This window comes from Doryrhamphus excisus, linkage group LG21 (genome assembly GCF_037039965.1).
Source record: "Doryrhamphus excisus strain RoL-2023G ecotype Guam linkage group LG21, RoL_Dexc_Guam_v1.1, whole genome shotgun sequence".
In the NCBI taxonomy this organism is placed as follows: Eukaryota; Metazoa; Chordata; class Actinopteri; order Syngnathiformes; family Syngnathidae; genus Doryrhamphus; species Doryrhamphus excisus.
In genome coordinates, this window is record NC_136377.1 from 4,728,364 (window position 1) to 4,747,500 (window position 19,137).

Genomic DNA, 19,137 nt, shown 5'->3' on the forward strand with positions numbered 1-19,137 from the left:
TTCCTCCAAAACGAGCAATTCTGGAAATATTCAGAGGCCTTGAGCAACCTCTAAATATTGTTAAAAAAATTCAAAATTTTGCACAGTGAGTTCTTATTGATATCATAACACATTTAGAGGATGAGAGTTGAACATTTCCAAAAATAACTAGTTAGCTTCCAATTTGTTTATCCTAAAGACAAGAATGGGTTTGAAACTGAGGAAGAAGGACAAAATTAGCAGGTGAAAACGTACCACTTCCACACTGAATAATAGGGCATAGTAAATCCTAATGAGGATAATCGGCACAGAACATGGATGGATTGTCACCAGAAAATGTACAATCAATCCAATATTAATACAGTAAATTGAATATTTTTATAGTTACAGCATAAAAAAATATGAGTTTTAACATTATTAGAGCTCTGTAAACACCCCTAGTCACCTATATACTTATATTACCTAATATAGTAGATATGATAAGCAATAGTAAGACATAACTCATCGTTATCATTGGAAAAGGTCCTTGTACTATTTCAGATGATTGCACATGGCATTAAAATATACATGTGCGAGCTTTTCTGCCTTTGTTTCCATCAAATTACGCATCTCTTGTGTGCCGGCAACGGCATCTCTCAAGCGAAATAACTAGTTAGCCTCCAATTTGTTTATCCTAAAGACAAGAATGGGTTTGAAACTGAGGAAGAAGGACAAAATTAGCAGGTGAAAATGTACCACTTCCACACTGAATAATAGGGCATAGTCAATCCTAATGAGGATAATCGGCACAGAACATGGACAACATGGTCATCTCGGTGAACATCTACTGTAGTGATATCAACGATTGGAGAACATTTGAAGGCAAGCTCAGATCGTATGCCAACGTGGTCTCAAATTTGATTGCCACGCAGAAGATACTCATCAATCCATAAAAAACATGGTTGACAACCTATTTTAAAACAAGACAGAGCTCATGGTTGTGGTGCCCAAGCTGCTGCTCCAGAAGGTTGGAGATTTCCTCCTCCATGTTGACGGCTGTTCAATAAAATCATCTAATGAAATCTACAACCTTGGCATCACCGTGGACTTCCTTTCCCTTTCACACCTAATCAGTAACCAAATCTGCCTTCGACGATCTAAAAAAAAACATCTCTCGTCTCCATCCCTCACTCTCAGACTCTGCAGCAGCAGCAGAAACACTAATCCATGTCTTCAGCACCTCCCGGCTTCACGACTCCGATGTAGTCCTGTTGGGGGCTCCCAGCAAAGCCCTGGACAGGCTCCAGTGTGCGCAGAATTCAGCTGCCAGGGTTCTTACTCACTCCAAGCCCTGGCAGCACATCACCCCAACCCTCATCCGTCTCCGCTGGCTTCTGGTCAAGTCCCACATCATCTACAAAATCCTCCTCCTCGCTTATAAATCCCTTCATGCACTTGTCGTAATCCTAGTTTGTAACAAACGAGCTGTAGTAAGGTCGGAATTATGATGAGCTCATTGTCAACCTGTGGAACAATACATGTCATATTTTGATGTGTGTTTATGAATAATAGCATCCTTTCAGTAGACAAAAACTTTAAAATAATCAAGATGTCCAAATCATTCATATAAATTATGTGTTCCCAATTTGGAATACCGTGATGAAGCAAATCCATGTGTCTTCACTAATAGAGACGTTGACTTACTCCATGCTGTCCAATGTGATCTCTAAGCACAACAGTAACAATGGAGCATTTCAATATAAATAAAGGGAATCTGCAAATTAATGGACTGCCTTTGCGCTCAACAGGAGTACAGGAGCGCTTGTTAACAAACACTTGGCCAGACGGCAGAGAACAGCCGGGTGGGTGGAGTTTCCCACAAGATGCTTTCAAAAGCTGCCAGAGAAAGAGACTCCCGCCAAGAACAAGAGGCACTAAATCTCATTTGCTCCCCTTCATGCTCGTTTCCCCATCCCGCCGTCCTCCTTGTAAAGGTCACATCATCAGCCGGCGCACGATGTGGTACCCCATAAATTACGTAACACGTGTTTAACATGCCTAAACGCGTCTTCCCCTAGATTGATGCCTATAGCTTGAAAGCTTGGAATACAATCTTGCTTTGATGAAATATCATGTTTTGGCCTTGGAGATCATTTTAGTATACTTGAACTCTGGTTTGTTGTGATGCTAGCATTTGTTTATGTTTGGTGACCTACATTTCATTACTTATGGACAATTTGGAGTCGCCAATTAACCTAGCATGTTTTTGGAATGTGGGAGGAAACCGGAGTACGCGGAGAAAACCCACGCATGCACGGGGAGAACATGCAAACTCCACACAGAGATGGCCGAGGGTGGAATTGAACTCGGGTCTCCTAGCTGTGAGGCCTTATAAACCAGTGTTATGTAAATATATAATAAGTCATTGATTCATTTTCTACCGCTTTTCCTCACTAGGGTCGCGGAGGATGCTGGAGCCTATCCCAGCTGTCTTCGGGCGAGAGGCGGGGTACACCCTGGACTGGTGGCCAGCCAATCACAGGGCACATATAGACAAACAACCATTCACACTCACATTCATACCTATGGACAATTTGGAGTCGCTAATTAACCTAGCATGTTTTTGGAATGTGGGAGGGAACCGGAGTACCCGGAGAAAACCCACGCATGCACGGGGAGAACATGCAAACTCCACACAGAGATGGCCGAGGGTAATTAACTAATTAATTAATTAATTAATTACATTAATCTCTTGTTTATAAAGGTTAATTGGTTCCAGACCGTCATTGTTTACACTGAATTCTATACTATAATGCTACAAGGACTTTTATTCCTTCCAAACCTTAGAAAGAGTGGGAAGAAGGACGGCGTAAGAAGCCACTAATGTACCACTTCCACACGGAATGTGAGTAGAACCTTGTATCTCTCTGCATCCGAGTGCAAGGTAGGGGAATTTAATAAGGATGGGTGTCTCATTCATGTAACGTAGTGCTACAAATGACTTGCGGGGTACACCCTGGACTGGTGGCCAGCCAATCACAGGGCACATATAGACAAACAACCATTCACACTCACATTCATACCTATGGACAATTTGGAGTTGCCAATTAACCTAGCATGTTTTTGGAATCTGGGAGGAAACCGGAGTACCGGGAGAAAACCCACGCATTTCAATATGTCATCTTCCACTCTGTAAAAATTTGCGTTATATATTTTCTCACAGTCTGTCAAACATTTGCAGCGTTTCTGGAAATGCTGGCATTTCAACTGTATTAAAGAGCAGCGTTTCTTTTGCCATTACTTCTTTCAATGAGGCTCTGTATCTCGATGTGTAGTTTTCTTTCCCGGGGTGGGAAAACTGGGTTGGGTGGATATGTTTTAGGTTGGCAAGTTCATGTTGTTGGCTTTTATATTGCTCCCATTTCAAATAAATTTGGCATACTGGCTGGTAATAATATTGAATATGAATATTGCCCCACAGGGTTTTGTGGCGTTTGGCTTTGTAAGCATCTTTTTCCCTGCTAATGTCTACTGTGTTCGTTACACTCTTTCACTGTGTGTATGCTACGCCCCCGCAGAGACAAAGTGACTGTATAACTGACAAGAGGTCTCACTCTGTTTGCTGTTGTTCTATTCAGCACCTCGCTAAGAGGCATAAAAAAAAAATCAACAATCGATTAATTTATGTCTTATTGCAAGACTTTGAAATTGAATTTTGCCCACATCCCGACTTACCACGAATGAATTTTTGGAAGCCAGATTTCTCACCACCTCGACAAATTTTGCCACCAAATCTTGGCTCTGCGAGAGGAAAGTTGAGTAATGAAATGTTTCAGCGAGCGCTTACGTAGCCATTGAGCCAGCTAACTGCAAATGGGAAACGCGTTAACTGCAAATTGAATGTCGCCTAACAGGTGTCCATGTGAAGGAGGAGCAGGTTGACTTCCTCTAGGGAAACAAAGCAAAAAAGACTAGAAAAGCATCCTTCTTTGTCATTTGAAAACACTTTGTGTGTGTATGTGTGTATCTTCAGATTAAATAAGACAACTATTCCGTAGGTTCAGCGTAGGTTAGTTGCAACACTATGCGCTACGAATCCCCGTGTGACAGATGCCGAGACTATTGGCTGCTTTTTCAAACTCAAATCCCTGCTGGGCTCCCACACTTCTTAAGTCTGGTGCACTCGACGTGGAAAACAAAACAAATATGTGAAAACAATATCAGATCAACACTTGACATCTTTGTCTCGCTCTTATTACAGCTGTCGCCGCATTAACAACGTTGGAGTTCGCACCCAGAGCTGAGCAAATTGGATCTTCACGGAAGTCCAGCTTCATTGTACTGTAAGTACCTTTGCCAACTCCTCAGTAAGACGCTGTCCTTGAAGTCGCTAGATGATGTCATTGCATCATTTGCATATGATGTAAGAGATACTGAAGAAAAAGTATTAGTTATGCTAATCAAAAAAATCCAACTGTTATGTTGACGTATCAGCAGTTCTGACTTCTGGTCTCATTTGTGATGTCACCGTGGGTTGCTTGTCTACACGAAAAGTCATATTTTGCCATACTTCACAAAATGTCTGGTCACCCAGAATGCAGTTTTTGTTTAGACCTGAAAAGACCTGAACCTTGATCCTTAACACTCAATTCCTCGATCATTCTAAAACATACCAAGTAGTTTCTATAACATTCTAGATCAGGGCTCGACAATAACGATGTACCAATGGCCCGGGGCAAGTTAAAACAAAATTCGGGCAAGTAAATCCAATCAGTGATATTCCCGTTGGGCAAGTGCACTTTGGAATGCCATACTACCAAGAGTTTTTTTTAAAAGCGGTTCTTGTTGGGTGTTGGTAAAACACGGACTGCGTAATTCTGGTGGTAATTTGCAAACCAATCTTTTGCAAATCTTGAAATGGACCAATCAGAATTGTTTATTTAGACCACAGTCCACAGTCCGCGTTTTACCCGATCAACCAATCAGCGATCGTTTGACTTGGAAAACATCTATCATGGCGTCCCTGCCAACATGGTCTAATTCTTCAACAACTTCTGAAGGAAAACAGCAAAAAGTGATGAAACAGTGCCTCCTAAACGAGTGTTTTATTAGCGGCAGCAAATCAAATGATGGCACAGGTGAGTGAATCACATTGCTGTGACAATTTGAAGTGGTCACAATGAAACCCCACCGATTCGATCCGATACCAAGTGCTGATTTTGCACAAGCTACAAAATCTAGTGTATTTTTCTCAATTATTGTTTGACCATTTAGCATTTTTTTTCTGGATTAAAAACACTTTACTAGTACACAAATGTGTCTATTCAATAATGTTTCATTGTGGTGTACAACTTATAAATATCACTGCTTACTACGATTACGATATGTAAGATTAAGATTAAGATATGCCTTTATTCGTCCCTCAGTGGGGAAATTTGTATTGCACAGCAGCAAGAGTACAGAGTCAGTTAAGCAGTACAAAATACACAATATAGAAAAATAAACAATATAAACAACCCAAGTATTAACAAAAAACAACAGTTTTTCCCAGAGTTATATACAATACAGTATGTAGATAATATGAGACGAGATGAGATATATGACCAGTCTATACACTGAGATCTTGTTAGAGAGTTAAGGTAGTAAGAGAGGTAAGGTAGTATGGCGTGCCATGTTAACATACATCTCCACACATTTTCAGACATTCCTCCAAATACAATGCGTCAGTACTATTATCTGATGAATTATCAGCATATATTGATATATGATATCATTATGGCAGTCTTTTCATTTTACATGGGGCAAGTTCGGGCAAGTAGTTCTCACCTTTTTGTTTTTAATGTAGAGCCCTGTAGATGAAACTGATACCAAGGAGCCTTGAATGTGCAAACGTTTGTTTTGTTTTTTTTCTAAGGAATGACTGAACCTTTTGGTAAATACCGTAGGTACAACACTGCAACGTTCACTGTGCTAATGTTGGATTCCAGGATCTTGAAACCTGAATCCTTTACATTTCTATTCCATATAGATATTTCCTATTCCACAGCATCTGGAAGTGATTTTTTTTCTTTAACTTTAACAAAACCACCAGAAGAATAGTGGGAAACCGCATATTCTCCCTTGAGTCTGTAATAGAGACGGTAAATAGAGTGGGAAAGCAAAAGGAGCCAGGTGGAGGTTCATAAGAAAAATGGATGTAGAAAATCAGCGGAAACGTACAGGAAGTCACCTGACTGAAGTGTTTAGGATGAAATCCAGGTAGCCATTAATGACAGGTTTGTTTATAGAAACTAAAGAAGAAATAAAGCTCAGTTTGATCCTCCAATCATCCATCAAACCCGCCTTGGTGAGATTTCGCCAGCACAGCCTTGAATTAGAATGTCTTTCTATCGGCTTCCAGTGTTTTTCTCGGTCTTCCATTATTTGTCACACAAGTGGGTGGGTGGGGGAAATGGAACGGTGCACCAGGGCCCCGAGCCTTGGGCTTTTAAGTTAAGGTTTAATGATTTATTTTTATTTTATTGAAATATGTCAGTTATGAAACAATGTCATAAATGTTGAAATAAAACACATTCTATAATAAGTTTGTTTCCATCAAACGAAGACGACATACACCCACTTTGCCATTTCTGCCAGGGCTTAGTTTAGTTTGGATTCGCGTCTCTGATGGCAATCGACAGTCAATGTCACATCGGTTCCTTCTGGGACCTTTTGGCTCCGAGCTTCAGTATCAATCTTACATCACTTTTAATCACCGCCAGGCGGCTTCATTATGTAAGAATGTGAAAATTGTTGCGTAATTGTCAGCGAGTCGGTCCTCTGGCAGGGAATTAAGTTACATTGAAAGTTTATCAGACTTAGTGTAAGGGGTTCTTATGACCATATTGCAAATGTTGTGAAGTGATAAGGTGAAACCTCTAAGGTTGAACACAAACGAGAAGCTGATTAAACTTTTTGAAACTTTTTCACTGAGGAACACAGAATATTGTCCTCTAAGGCTACTACATGGACTTGGTATATTCCCAAAGAAAGCAGTTGATACAAGCAGTTGATATTTTCTAAATACAAGGATGTGCTATATATATCACTATATTGGCAGTTACTATGGTACCCATTATGTCATTGTATGGTCATATCACCAAAAACTTAAACCATATTAGGAAAGCAGGAAGTGAACAAATGTAACAGTTACTGATTGTAAAAGTACCAGATGGAGGGGTAGGACTGAATAAGCTTTGATTCTTCCTACTCCTTTTGCATATGTGGAACTGTGAACTGATTATGGGATGCATTCAATTGTAATCTGATGCATGTTCAAATGAAATAAAACCATTACCATTACCAAAGGTTAGGCTAGGTATAGGTATGAATGTGACTGAATGGTTGCTGTCTCTATGTGCTCTGTGATTGGCTGGCGACCGGTTACCCCAAGACAGCTGGGATAGGCTCCAGCAGAAAAAGAACTATGCCACAAAATAACACAAAATATGGTTGTTTTACATGAAAAAACAAAAAGTTGAAAAAAAAAAACTTAACTACATAACTACATCTTTGGGAGCGAGCAGTCAGGTTGGAAAAAAACTGAATACGTCTTTGATAGTGACCTAATTCAAATTGTGCGTTTTTTTTCTAAAAAGACATAATAATGCTCGAACATTCCACTTCCATGTTTTTGCAGGCCTATTTTTTTGGCTCTATTCCCAATTAAACAACCATTGGCGTGTTTTCATTTTGTGAAATGACAATTTCCCCGACTCCAAAGTACACCAAAGGTAACCTAGAAACATATTCAAAAGATAATTCTCTAACCCAGGTGAAGCATACAGTTCTAATTCCTAATCATAAATTGAGTTTTAAAAGCTTATCCGTCCATGTAGCCTTCAGCGTGACGTTACTAAGCAGAAAAGGGAAAGCGGAGACTTTTGCTGAAGAGAAGCAGGATCAATTAAAAGAGGAGAAAATGTGAAGCCAGCTGAGCTATCAGCTGTCACACTTTGAATGCAGCCATTCAAAGCTCTGTGTGTGTTGGAAACGATGCGGCCTAAAAATCAATATTGCTTCCATTTGCGGGTTGTCGTCACTTTGTCAGACCTGTTGGCAATCGCTTTAGATTCTTCTTTGGCGTTGGGGCTTCTGGAGACCGTCACCCTATCATATTGCTGATGGCTGCGTGTGGAGGCATGAGATAGAGGTTTAGAGAAAATACTTTTGTTTGGAGCAGCAGTGTGGGTCAAAGTCCATATTTGGCCTGTGAGTTACGGCAACTTGTTAGCGCTGGCGTAAATATTGAGACGTGCCGATGATGAAGGATGAAGAAAGGACGGGAGAAGGTCCCGTAGTGGAGAGAATTGGAAACAGCGAGTGATTATGGATTACTGATAAATCATAAAACATGGTGCACGGGGGCTGAAGGCACGAACACCAATGTTTTGCCGAACTTTTATGTTGTGGAATAAATTGGAAAATCAACAAGCTTTTAACAAATCATATTTGGCTAAATTAAGTATTTTTTTCAGGCTAGTATAGGCAATACTCATTCAAATGTGTCAATGAAAAACATGACATTTTGCTGACACTGACACTAGCAAAACATACCAAAGTGCATAAGTTTGTCTATCAAACGTAAGAAAACAAAAGTTCTCATAGACTACGACCGAAAATCACGTCATATGTGCGCCCGTTTTGCGTTTTTTGGCACGTAGACCAGCCGTAAGAGCATGGATGATGTAGGTTTTTGGGAAAAAAAAAATGTAATAATTTAGTTACTTCAAAGTTGAAGACCACGACCCGAAAATCACGTCATATGTGCGCCCGTTGTGCGTTTTTTGGCACATAGACCAGGCGTAAGAGCTCGGATGACCGGTTGTGATGTAGGCTTTAGGAAAAAAAACAACAACAATCATTTAGTTACTTCAAAGTTGACGACAACATCCACAACAAAAGCTAACAACATTGAGGAATCGCTGACATTCTGATGCGCTAACATGGGTAGCCAACATTCTCCTCTCATTCTGTGTGGAAGTGGTAAGACTTTGCTTCTTACTTTGTTCTTCTCCCCAACTCCCTTTCTTAAGTTCGCAATAAGTGAATTTGAGAGGCTAACTCGCTAGCTCAGTAGATTGCTGTGCCAGTAGCAGCCGTCTCTATGGTGACTGTAGGGGTGTTATGTCAATTATACAGGTCTCTAATAATGGGATAACTATGACTATAATGGTAGAAAATATTCAATATATTAATATCGAATACTATTTTAGGATATTCACTTAACATGGCGGGGTCTGGAACCAATTAACTACGATTTGCGAACTGTTATACTGTGTCTGCTTTTTTTAACTGTCCGTTAATGACATCATCAATCCCATGTTAGTCAATTTTGCTTGTCTGAGACAAAAATCAGCCAGTTGTAAGAGCTCGGATGACCAGTTGTGATGTAGGTTTTAGGAAAAAAAAAAAGAAACGTAATAATTTACTTCAAAGTTGAAGACCACGACCCGAAAATAACGTCTTTTGTGTGCCCGTTGTGCGTTTTTTGTGTTTTTTGGCACATAGACCAGCCGTATAAGCTCAGATGACCGGTTGTGATGTAGGCTTTAGGAAAAAAAAACATAATAATTTAGTTACTTCAAACTTGATGACGACATCCACAACAAAAGCTAACAACGTGTCATGTATAGCGAACATTTCAAAACATGCTCTTCATTGTTTCACGAGCCTTATGCTAACTAACAGTCTTGGGAACCTCACTCCGTTGACTTTCAGATACATGAAGTTATCATCACTTCAAAAGTGGAACTGAATTTGATCATTTTCACATTTTGGGAAATAAACCGCACGTCAGTATATTAGATAGCATTGTTGCTTTAGCTAAATTTCAGATAAGCTGAACTGTTTTACTCCTGAAATACACCAAGCCAAGTGAGACCATTTGTCTCTCTTTGACTTTATGACGTGATTATTATGAAGCGCGGCGTTACATAACACGCCTCTCAGCCAGTCGCTGAGCGTGATGACTCATGACATCGTGTGTTAACTTTAACACATAACCAGCAGTAGGCTGGATATGGTATCGACTTTCATAGGAACACCACAAGGCAGAACCGGCTGTTGCACATGGATGGTAAAAATATTAAAACACGGGGAAATTTCTTTAGCTGCCACTCATATTCCCGAGCCTTCACATTCCAATCTCACATTTACACCTCAGACGCCCATATGGCTGCAGCAGGCCGAGGTTAGTTACGATGCTGTGTTACTGGGTCACCTTGACATTGAACAGCCAGTTCAGGGAGGTAACCATCCATTAAATAACGCCCCGAAACAAGCCCCTCAAACCAAAATGCAGCTTAATCAAACGCATATATACAAATTACAGCTTCAATCAGTTGTGAAACCACCAATCTGTCTGTGCTGACTGTGCAGCATTATTGGAGGATTCGGTGCTTAATGCTCATCAGCACTAGTGTGATGGAAATGGCTTTTTAAAATGAAATAAAATAGTGACCTACCAACCATTTATGGAAAAATACTACCTGACTTCTAAACATGAAATACATATTTAGTGAGTTATTTTAAATGGGTTTCCTAGTTGCTTGGCAGGATGCTTTTTAAAAAAAAAATAACAATAAATGATCACAGTTTTGTGGTTGACTATGGCTTATTATTGGTCAAGAAAATCCTTCTTCTCCACTAAGTTTGAAACAATTTCATAAGTTTAGAATAAGTACTTGTTTTCTACAGGTTCTACAGCTTTACTATGCTCTATCTATGAAAATATTCCAAATATTTAAATAATTCACTCTCAGAGATTGTGTTTGGAACTAATGAACGGTGATAAATGATGTACCACTTACTATGTTTGATTGGATATTGGTTAGCATCATTAAAACACAATTTAATTCAAGAAATAACTCCTGACAAAACAGGAACATTATGTCCAGGTGGTTTCTCGTTGGGACATCATCTTTGGGAACAGTCACGTCTTAATAATAATAATAATTAATAACGTGATAATGCTATATTGTATGCTAACCATGTATGGACGCAAACCGAGGCAAGATTTTGGTGTAAATTTTGTACTCTAACTGAAAAACATGTTAACCAGGACGGATGCTAACTGAAGTATAACAAATGGATACACTACATACATAGCTTGCTGACAGTGGAACCGTAAGGAAAAAAATGTAAAAATGGATGGCAACAATATAAATGTATAGAAAGAGGAAACTGGTCATAACACGCACCCTTTAATGCACAAATAACTCCTGACAAAACAGGAACATTAAGTCCGGGTGGTGTCTCGTTGGGACATCATCTTTGGCAACAGTCACGTCTTCAATGAAGGAAAAAGTAACCTTAAATGTTCATTTATCCCCTTCATTAGTCGTTTATATTCATTTAGAATGTTTAATGCACGTAAAACTTCAATTGTAAATGGTAAAAATATGTTCTGTATGAACATTTTTTGAGAGTCAAACACGATGACATCATAGACAATGGCAATGTAGATAACTTCTGGTTTCCGGTAGCCATTTTGTTAGCAACTTGTGCTAACAAAATAAACATAAAAATACATTAAGTAAGGATTACGCAGTTCATTAATAACGTGATAATGCTCTATTGTATGCTATCCAGGTATGAACGCAAACTGAGGCAAGATTTTGGTGTAAATTGTGTACTCTAACTGAAAAACATGTTAACCAGGGCGGATGCTAACTGAGGTTTCACTGCATTTCAACACACCAAAGACAGTATAACAAATGGATACACTACATACATAGCTTACTGACAATGGAACCGTAAGGAAAAAAATGCAAAAATTGATGTCAACAATATAAATGTATAGAAAGAGGAAACCGGTCATAACACGCATCCTTTAATGCACAAACCTTTCCTCTGTCAACCAGCTGCACAACCAAGCATTCCCATCCCGACTCACCCCACAGCCGTCTCTCCCTCGTGCTCCTCCAGAAGGCATCCCAAGCCTTATTGGTGGAGACCTTCACATGCTCGCTGAAGGATCTCCTCAGCGGAGTTTTTAACGCCACCGTCGCCGTCATCTCAGCCATGTTCCGTGTTAATTAGATATTCCCGGTGGAAAGCGCAGCGGTGAGTTTTGAGGCCATGTGGGCAACGTTTGCTCTGTCACGGCTCATGCTGAGGGTGTCTCTGACCTAGTGGAGGAGGTGGAGTGAGGAGGAAGCGAGGGGGCCCTGACACTTGATGCAAAAAGTCTGTATGTAATTTGTGAAACACCCCTGCTGTCCCTCCCTCTAAAACAGGGGTCTCAAACTCAATTTACCTGGGGGGGCCGCTGGAAAAAAAAACAAAACGCATTTGTTTATTATTATTATTATTATTTATTCAGTGCTTTGGTTCCGTTTTTCTACAAGAAAAGCTCTGATAAAACATTCCACTGTTCTCAAATATCTTTATTTTTATTTTTCTACACAAAATAAGATGGAAAAATTAATTAAAAAAATAAAGAAATACAATAATAATAATAAAACAGATTCAAATGAACAGTATTAACAGTTATTTAATCTTTAATTAACATTAATGAATCATTTGACCCAATTAGCAAGTTAGCAGCATCGTAACTTTAAGCACATTTGATGAGCTGCTTCATCTTGTGACTTGTATTTACACTTTTATTCCAAATAAAAAAAACTTTAGTTGGTTTCCTGCCTGGAAATCCTGGCGCTAACCCGGGCTAGCAGGCCCTCAAACAGCTTTAGGCTGTCATTTCTGGGTACATGATACCATACAGCATCCATATCAAACTCGCACGGCCCACGCTAACATTAAACTTTCATATCAAGGCGGGGTCCTTGATTGGCTCGCGGGCCGTGAGTTTGAGACCCCTGATCTAAAAGCTGTTCATACGGTATCAGTAGCGAGTGTTATATTCAGTAAATACTGTACAGTATATATAGGGAGGTTATTGAATGACCACAGTTTGACCCTGGAACAGATAATTTTGACAGTACAGTCATCCCTCATTACATTGCAGTTCAAACATTGCTCCCTCACGTTTTCATTAAAATTAGTCTTGAAAAATATTGAAAAACAAGTTTTCATTCTCCTCTCATTCTGTGTGGAAGTGGTAAGGCTTTGCTTCTTACTTTGTTCTTCTCCCCAACTCCCTTTCTTAAGTTGGCAATCAGTAAATTTGAGAGGCTAACTAGCTACCTCAGTAGATTGCTGTGCTAGCAGCAGCCGTCTCTATGGTGACTGTAGGGGTGTTGTTTCAATTATACAGGTCTCTAATAATGTGATAACTATGACTATAATGGTAGAAAATTCAATATAGTAATAGCACGGCGGTCTAGTGGTTGGCGTGCAGACCTCACAGCTAGGAGACCAGGGTTCAATTCCACCCTCGTCCATCTCTGTGTGGAGTTGCATGTTCTCCCTGTGCATACGTGGGTTTTCTCCGGGTACTCCGATTTCCTCACACATTCCAAAAACATGCTAGGTTAATTGGCGACTCCAATTTGTCCATAGGTATGAATGTGAGTGTGAATGGTTGTTTGTCTATATGTGCCCTGTGATTGGCTGGCTGGCGACCAGTCCAGGGTGTATCCCGCCTCTCGCCCGAAGACAGCACCCCCGCGACCCTCGTGAGGAAAAAGTGGTAAAAAAATGAATGAATGAATAATATCGAATACTATTTTAGGATATTCACTTAACATGGCGGGGTCTGGAAGCAATTAACTACAATTTGGGAAATGTTATACTGTGTCTGCTTTTTAAACTGTCCGTTAATGACATCATCAATCCCATGTTAGTCACCTGAGAGACAATTTTGCTTGTCTGCAACACAAATCAGCCATTTCCATTCCAAATAAACTTCCTGTTTACACAACCGGTTGCTTCCCCCATTACCTGAACTTCCTTAATGTGTCCCAGCTTCCAGTGGGAAAAGGAAAATTGTGAATGAAGGCATTTAGTGGTTATTTCTGCTCTGTCTTACAGTAAATGCACTTGTGCAAAGTTCCAAACTCAGCAGAAGCCAAAAGTGAGCATTCCGGTGGAAGTTTCAAGCAGACACAGGCATCAATTTCATAATAATTTGCATAGAAATACAATAATATGGATTGTATTTGGTTTAGTTGTGCACAACATACATAAATGCCTGCTTCATCACTTTCATGAGGGGTCTTATGGCGTACTAAATTATATTATTATTCAAGAACGGCGTATATGAAACTTACCTTATCTGTCTAAAACACTTCCATACAACTCCTCCTTCTCCTTGATTTGTGTGTAATGCATCTGATCTGTCCGTCATCAAATGTACACGACTATGTACGCCACATTGATTTATGAATGCACACTTTGGAGTCTCCATGTAGAATATAAGTGACTAACAGCTTCATTCTTCATCTTTCCATTAACTGTACCACGACATATTTTACATATTTTACGTCTGCCCTACATTGCTACTAGCATTGCCCTTGCTAAATACCTCATTAGCCGTGAATAGTTAGCTTTTTAATGACGCAGTAGCTTCTTATTCCAGGTTTTCAGTACTCCCGGCTAGCTTCAAATATTATAATAGCAGTCCTTGGTTAACCAGACTTCTTGTTTATATTGTTTTAGTTCTTGTTTTGGACCTAAGTGGTCAACTTTGAGGGCAGTTTTCCTGGCTAAGATGCTAGCATGATGAAGCTAATTGCTAGCTGTGTGTGGCTTTGTTAGACATGAGAGCGAAATACTGCAGTTTTATGTATTTATAAATGTCATTTTAAGTCTTTGTCTTCTTTTTGCTCTGCTTTAGTTTTATTGTACATTATTTGTTTATATTTTAAGCATGATTAAAATATCTACAATGATATTTAGCTGAAATATGGCTCAAAGCTTATTGGAATAAAGCTAAACAGATTATTTATATTTATAAATATAACTGTTTTTTTAATCCCAGTAATTTAGCACTGAACAAATAATAAACGCATCACAGCTGCTTTTTGTTTAAGACGTCCATATCTTTTGTACTGCCGTTTTATTTATTTACAAATGTCATTTTAACTCTTCGTTTTCTTTTTGCTCTGCTTTAGTTTTATTGTACATTAGTCGTTTATATTTTAAGGATCATTAAAATATCCACAATGATATTTAGCTGAAATAGGGTTCAAACCTCATTGGAATAAAGCTAAACATATTATTTATATTTATAAATATAATTATTTTTTTTAATCCCAGTAATTTAGCACTGAACAAATAATAAACGCATCACAGCTGCTTTTGGTTTAAGACGTCTATATCTTAAACGTCCATATCTTATATACGTCCATATCTTTCGTACTGCCGTCTTATTTATTTACAAATGTCATTTTAACTCCTTGTCTTCTTTTTGCTCTACTTTAGTTTTATTGTACATTAGTCGTTTATATTTTAAGGATCATTAAAATATCCACAATGATATTTAGCTGAAATAGGGTTCAAACCTCATTGGAATAAAGCTAAACATATTATTTATATTTATAAATATAATTATTTTTTTTAATGCCAGTAATTTAGCACTGAACAAATAATAAACGCATCACAGCTGCTTTTGGTTTAAGACGTCTATATCTCAAACGTCCATATCTTATATACGTCCATATCTTTCGTACTGCCGTTTTATTTATTTACAAATGTCATTTTAACTCCTTGTCTTCTTTTTGCTCTACTTTAGTTTTATTGTACATTAGTCGTTTATATTTTAAGGATCATTAAAATATCCACAATGATATTTAGCTGAAATAGGGTTCAAACCTCATTGGAATAAAGCTAAACAGATTATTTATATTTATAAATGTAATTATTTTTTTTAATCCCAGTAATTTAGCACTGAACAAATAAAGAACGCATCACAGCTGCTTTTGATTTAAGGCATCTCCATGACCATTTTTTGGACTGAATGGAATTCCATCCAGACAACAGAGGTCTCACTCTGTATACTGTACAATTCATTTTAATTTTCTCTGTGTGTGAAGTGTCCGAAGTCAAGATGTCCGATATTGGCTTTTTGGCTGGAAACCGATATACTGATATTGTCCAACTTAATTTCCGATACTGATATCAGCCGATACTGATATGTGTAACATGACATACTATCTCCTACTGTGGTATGAACACATTTTTTTATATCGTTTTTCATGATCGGGAAAAAATCAGATACCGATATCAACCAATTTTTATGCTAATATCAGCTCATACCTACAATTATTGGCATCCCTAGTTAGAAGTATTATCCACATATGATCCAGCTAGCACATTTCGCAGCATTTTATTTGTACATATAACCCCATTTAACAATGATATCTCCTTCAAAGTTGCTCTGTTACTTTTTTAACAGTCACAAGTTTACGCCTTTCAGCCTTTACGAGGATTTGCCCTTCCTTGTTCTTTTTTAAAATATATATCAATTTGACAGCTCTCCAACAAATAACTGCAGTTTAATTGACTCACACTTCTTCAGTTTATGTGCAATATCATGTAAGCACAACCGCAGAAAGTTGAGCGTGCCTCACACAAAAGTAGAGAGAGAGACAGGAGGTGGAGAAGTTTGTGCACTGACACCGAACTGAACTCCTCTTGAACTCATCCACAATACATTCACGGAATTTACTTTTTTTTTTTTTTTTGCAATTTTTGTGAAGCTCCAAAATTAGTCATCTTGAAGGCTCCAAGCTGTCTTTTCCATCTTTAATATTATTATTACTACTCTCCCTTTGCTTCCAAAAAAAAAAAGTCTTTACACTGCAGATTCTGTGTGAAAATCTAGACTTATAATGAAAGCTTGATCAAGTCACTCTGATGAAACATTGAACGACTTCAATGCTCCATGTTCATACTGTATTTGGCGACAGGAAGCAAGCGGCCTCCTCCTCTTCCTCTGCAGGGAGACACGTTTGTTTACCCTTCAAACAGGATCTAAATTAGTTGCATCTCCAGCATTTAATTAAATTGCGCTTAGAAGCACACGCGGACTGGAAAAGCTGAACAGCATTTCAACAACATGTATCATTTCAATGTATTTCCATTCAGTGAGGCTAATGCATACGTCCGCATGCAGTAGAATAGTGCATAGTTAGCTATCAATTTGAATTGGATTGGATGAAAAGATATTATAGATGTCGAATGTAAGCTAATACCTGAATCTTTGTCATAATAACACAATGAAATATGAAGCTGACTGAGGTCTATTTGTGTTCAAATTATCCACATTTTTCCACTTTGCCATCACCGGTATCCTTCTGTGGTGCATCACTCCCAAAGACGCTCACAATTGTGGAATTAACCTATGATCTATTAATCTTATCTACTGTAGCTACAGGAAATATATATATATATATATATATATATATATATATATATATATATCCATATCCATCTATCTATCTATATTATCTGTCTCTCAGTCTATCCACTGACATTCCCGTCCTGTAAAGCAAAATGTCAGTGCTGCTATACTGTAAATTGGATCTGGAGACTTCATATACTGATAAGAATGACCCATAAGAGGCTGCAGCTAGACTCGTTCTTTGATCCCCAGACCCAATATCCTGGCCGGTGTCAAGGTAGGGATCAAGGGCGAGCTTGCATTCGTGCTTTAGAGCCAATTAACACCACCTGCTGATCAAATATCACACAGCGTGTCAAATGTGGAAATGCTGGAATCCATTCTGTCAGCGTGTTCACTGAAACCAGGAAAAGAAAAATTGTTACCTCACTACCAACTATCGGGAAGTTCTACTTTAAGCTCTCAAATGGTATTTCCGATATTTAATTTTTTTACCAAAATATGTGTAAAAACAAATTCTAATGTTACAGTTGGCAACATAAAGTCATTAGAAACCATCAAAACACAGACCCATCGGAAACAGACAAAAAGACAAAAAAAAAAAACCTTGTTTTTTGTGGTCAATTGGGTCCACACCCGAATTTCCACAAAGTACAATGTTTTCAAGCATTAAAAAACCCGTTTATGACTTTATGACATTCTAAATGCAGGTTTTAACATGATTAGAGCCCCTTACGTATCCTATGCTTAAAAACGTCTTTCAAACGGAGTGGGGAAGGAGGACAAAGAAGCCAGAAACTTACCACTTCCACATGAAATGGGAGAATTTTTTTTTTCACTCAATCTCCAATCGAGCAGGGGTCTCAAACACGCGGCCCGCGGGCCAAATCTGGCCCGCAGGACACTAGTTTGAGCCCCCCCCCGCCTTGATATGAAAGTTTAATGTTAGTGCGGCCCGCACAAGTTTGATATGGATGCTATATGGTATCATGTACCCAGAAAAAATTATTACGTTTGAATAATGTTCATGTTAAAGGTTAAATAACTGTTAATAGTTATCCTCTCTATCCGTGTGGAAGTGGTACGTTTTTGGCTATTTAAGTTTAAAGGAAATAACTTGGAGGCTACCGTTTAGGTCGCTAGCTCTCTAGTTTGCGAGTTAGCATGTGTCTCAAGACCCTGCAGTTGCGCAATATGTTGTAAATAAAAAGAGTATAAATGTGACTATAGTCGTGTTTTGTCATGTCTACAGGGCTCTAATAATGTTTTGTTCATTTTAATCTGAAAAAATAATTTGTCTACCCACCAACTATATGTGGTTAATTAAGTTTTTATTATTTGCCTTTCTATTATTAGTATTATTATTTACGTATTACTGATTGATTTTCTTTATTCTTGATTTGTTTATTTATTTTTCATCTTATTTTGTGCAGAAAAATAAAAATTAAGATATTTGAGAAGAGTGGAATGTTTTATCAGAGCTTTTATTGTAGAAAATCGGAACCAAAGCACTGAAAAAGTTTGTATATTTTTCCATTTTTAATAAATGCGTTTTTTTTTTTTTGGAGGAAAACCAGCCTTGCCCAGACCCTAGCTCCAGTGGCCCCCAGGTAAATTGAGTTTGAGACCCCTGCCATAGAGTGTGAAATTACATCATAACTCATAGCATTACTGATGCCTACTGACCACAATACTACATATAACTTGTCTTTCAATATTTCTTGACTACTAATAGGCATTAATCAACCACGAAACAGCAGTAATTTATTCATATTTTTTTAAAAAACAAGACAATATAGTGAGGGAAAAGAAAAAGCAGCCTAATTTTTGATCGTCTTTCGTGAAGATTGGCCTTCACAAACGCAAAGTGCCTCTGCTTTTGTTTCCTTCTG

The 19,137-nt window shown here is 38.4% G+C and overlaps 2 protein-coding genes across 3 annotated transcripts in view; one reads left to right on the forward strand and one right to left on the reverse strand.

Annotated features, from left to right (window-relative positions):
* LOC131138120 (rho GTPase-activating protein 7) overlaps positions 1-12,064 on the reverse strand; it is a 46,778-nt gene extending 34,714 nt beyond the window's left edge. The window contains exon 1 of one of the 2 annotated variants that reach the window (XM_058086769.2): positions 11,894-12,064. In XM_058086769.2, coding sequence (XP_057942752.2) covers positions 11,894-12,023 — 130 coding nt within the window. In that variant the 5' untranslated portion in view covers positions 12,024-12,064. The remainder of the gene's footprint in view (positions 1-11,893) is intronic. The other variant, XM_058086767.2, reaches the window with a different exon arrangement.
* The window catches only part of LOC131138124 (uncharacterized), an 80,172-nt gene continuing 65,260 nt past the window's right edge, over positions 4,226-19,137 (forward strand). Inside the window, exon 1 of the mRNA XM_078787774.1 lies at positions 4,226-4,301. The gene's annotated coding sequence lies outside the window, so the exon portion shown is untranslated. The remainder of the gene's footprint in view (positions 4,302-19,137) is intronic.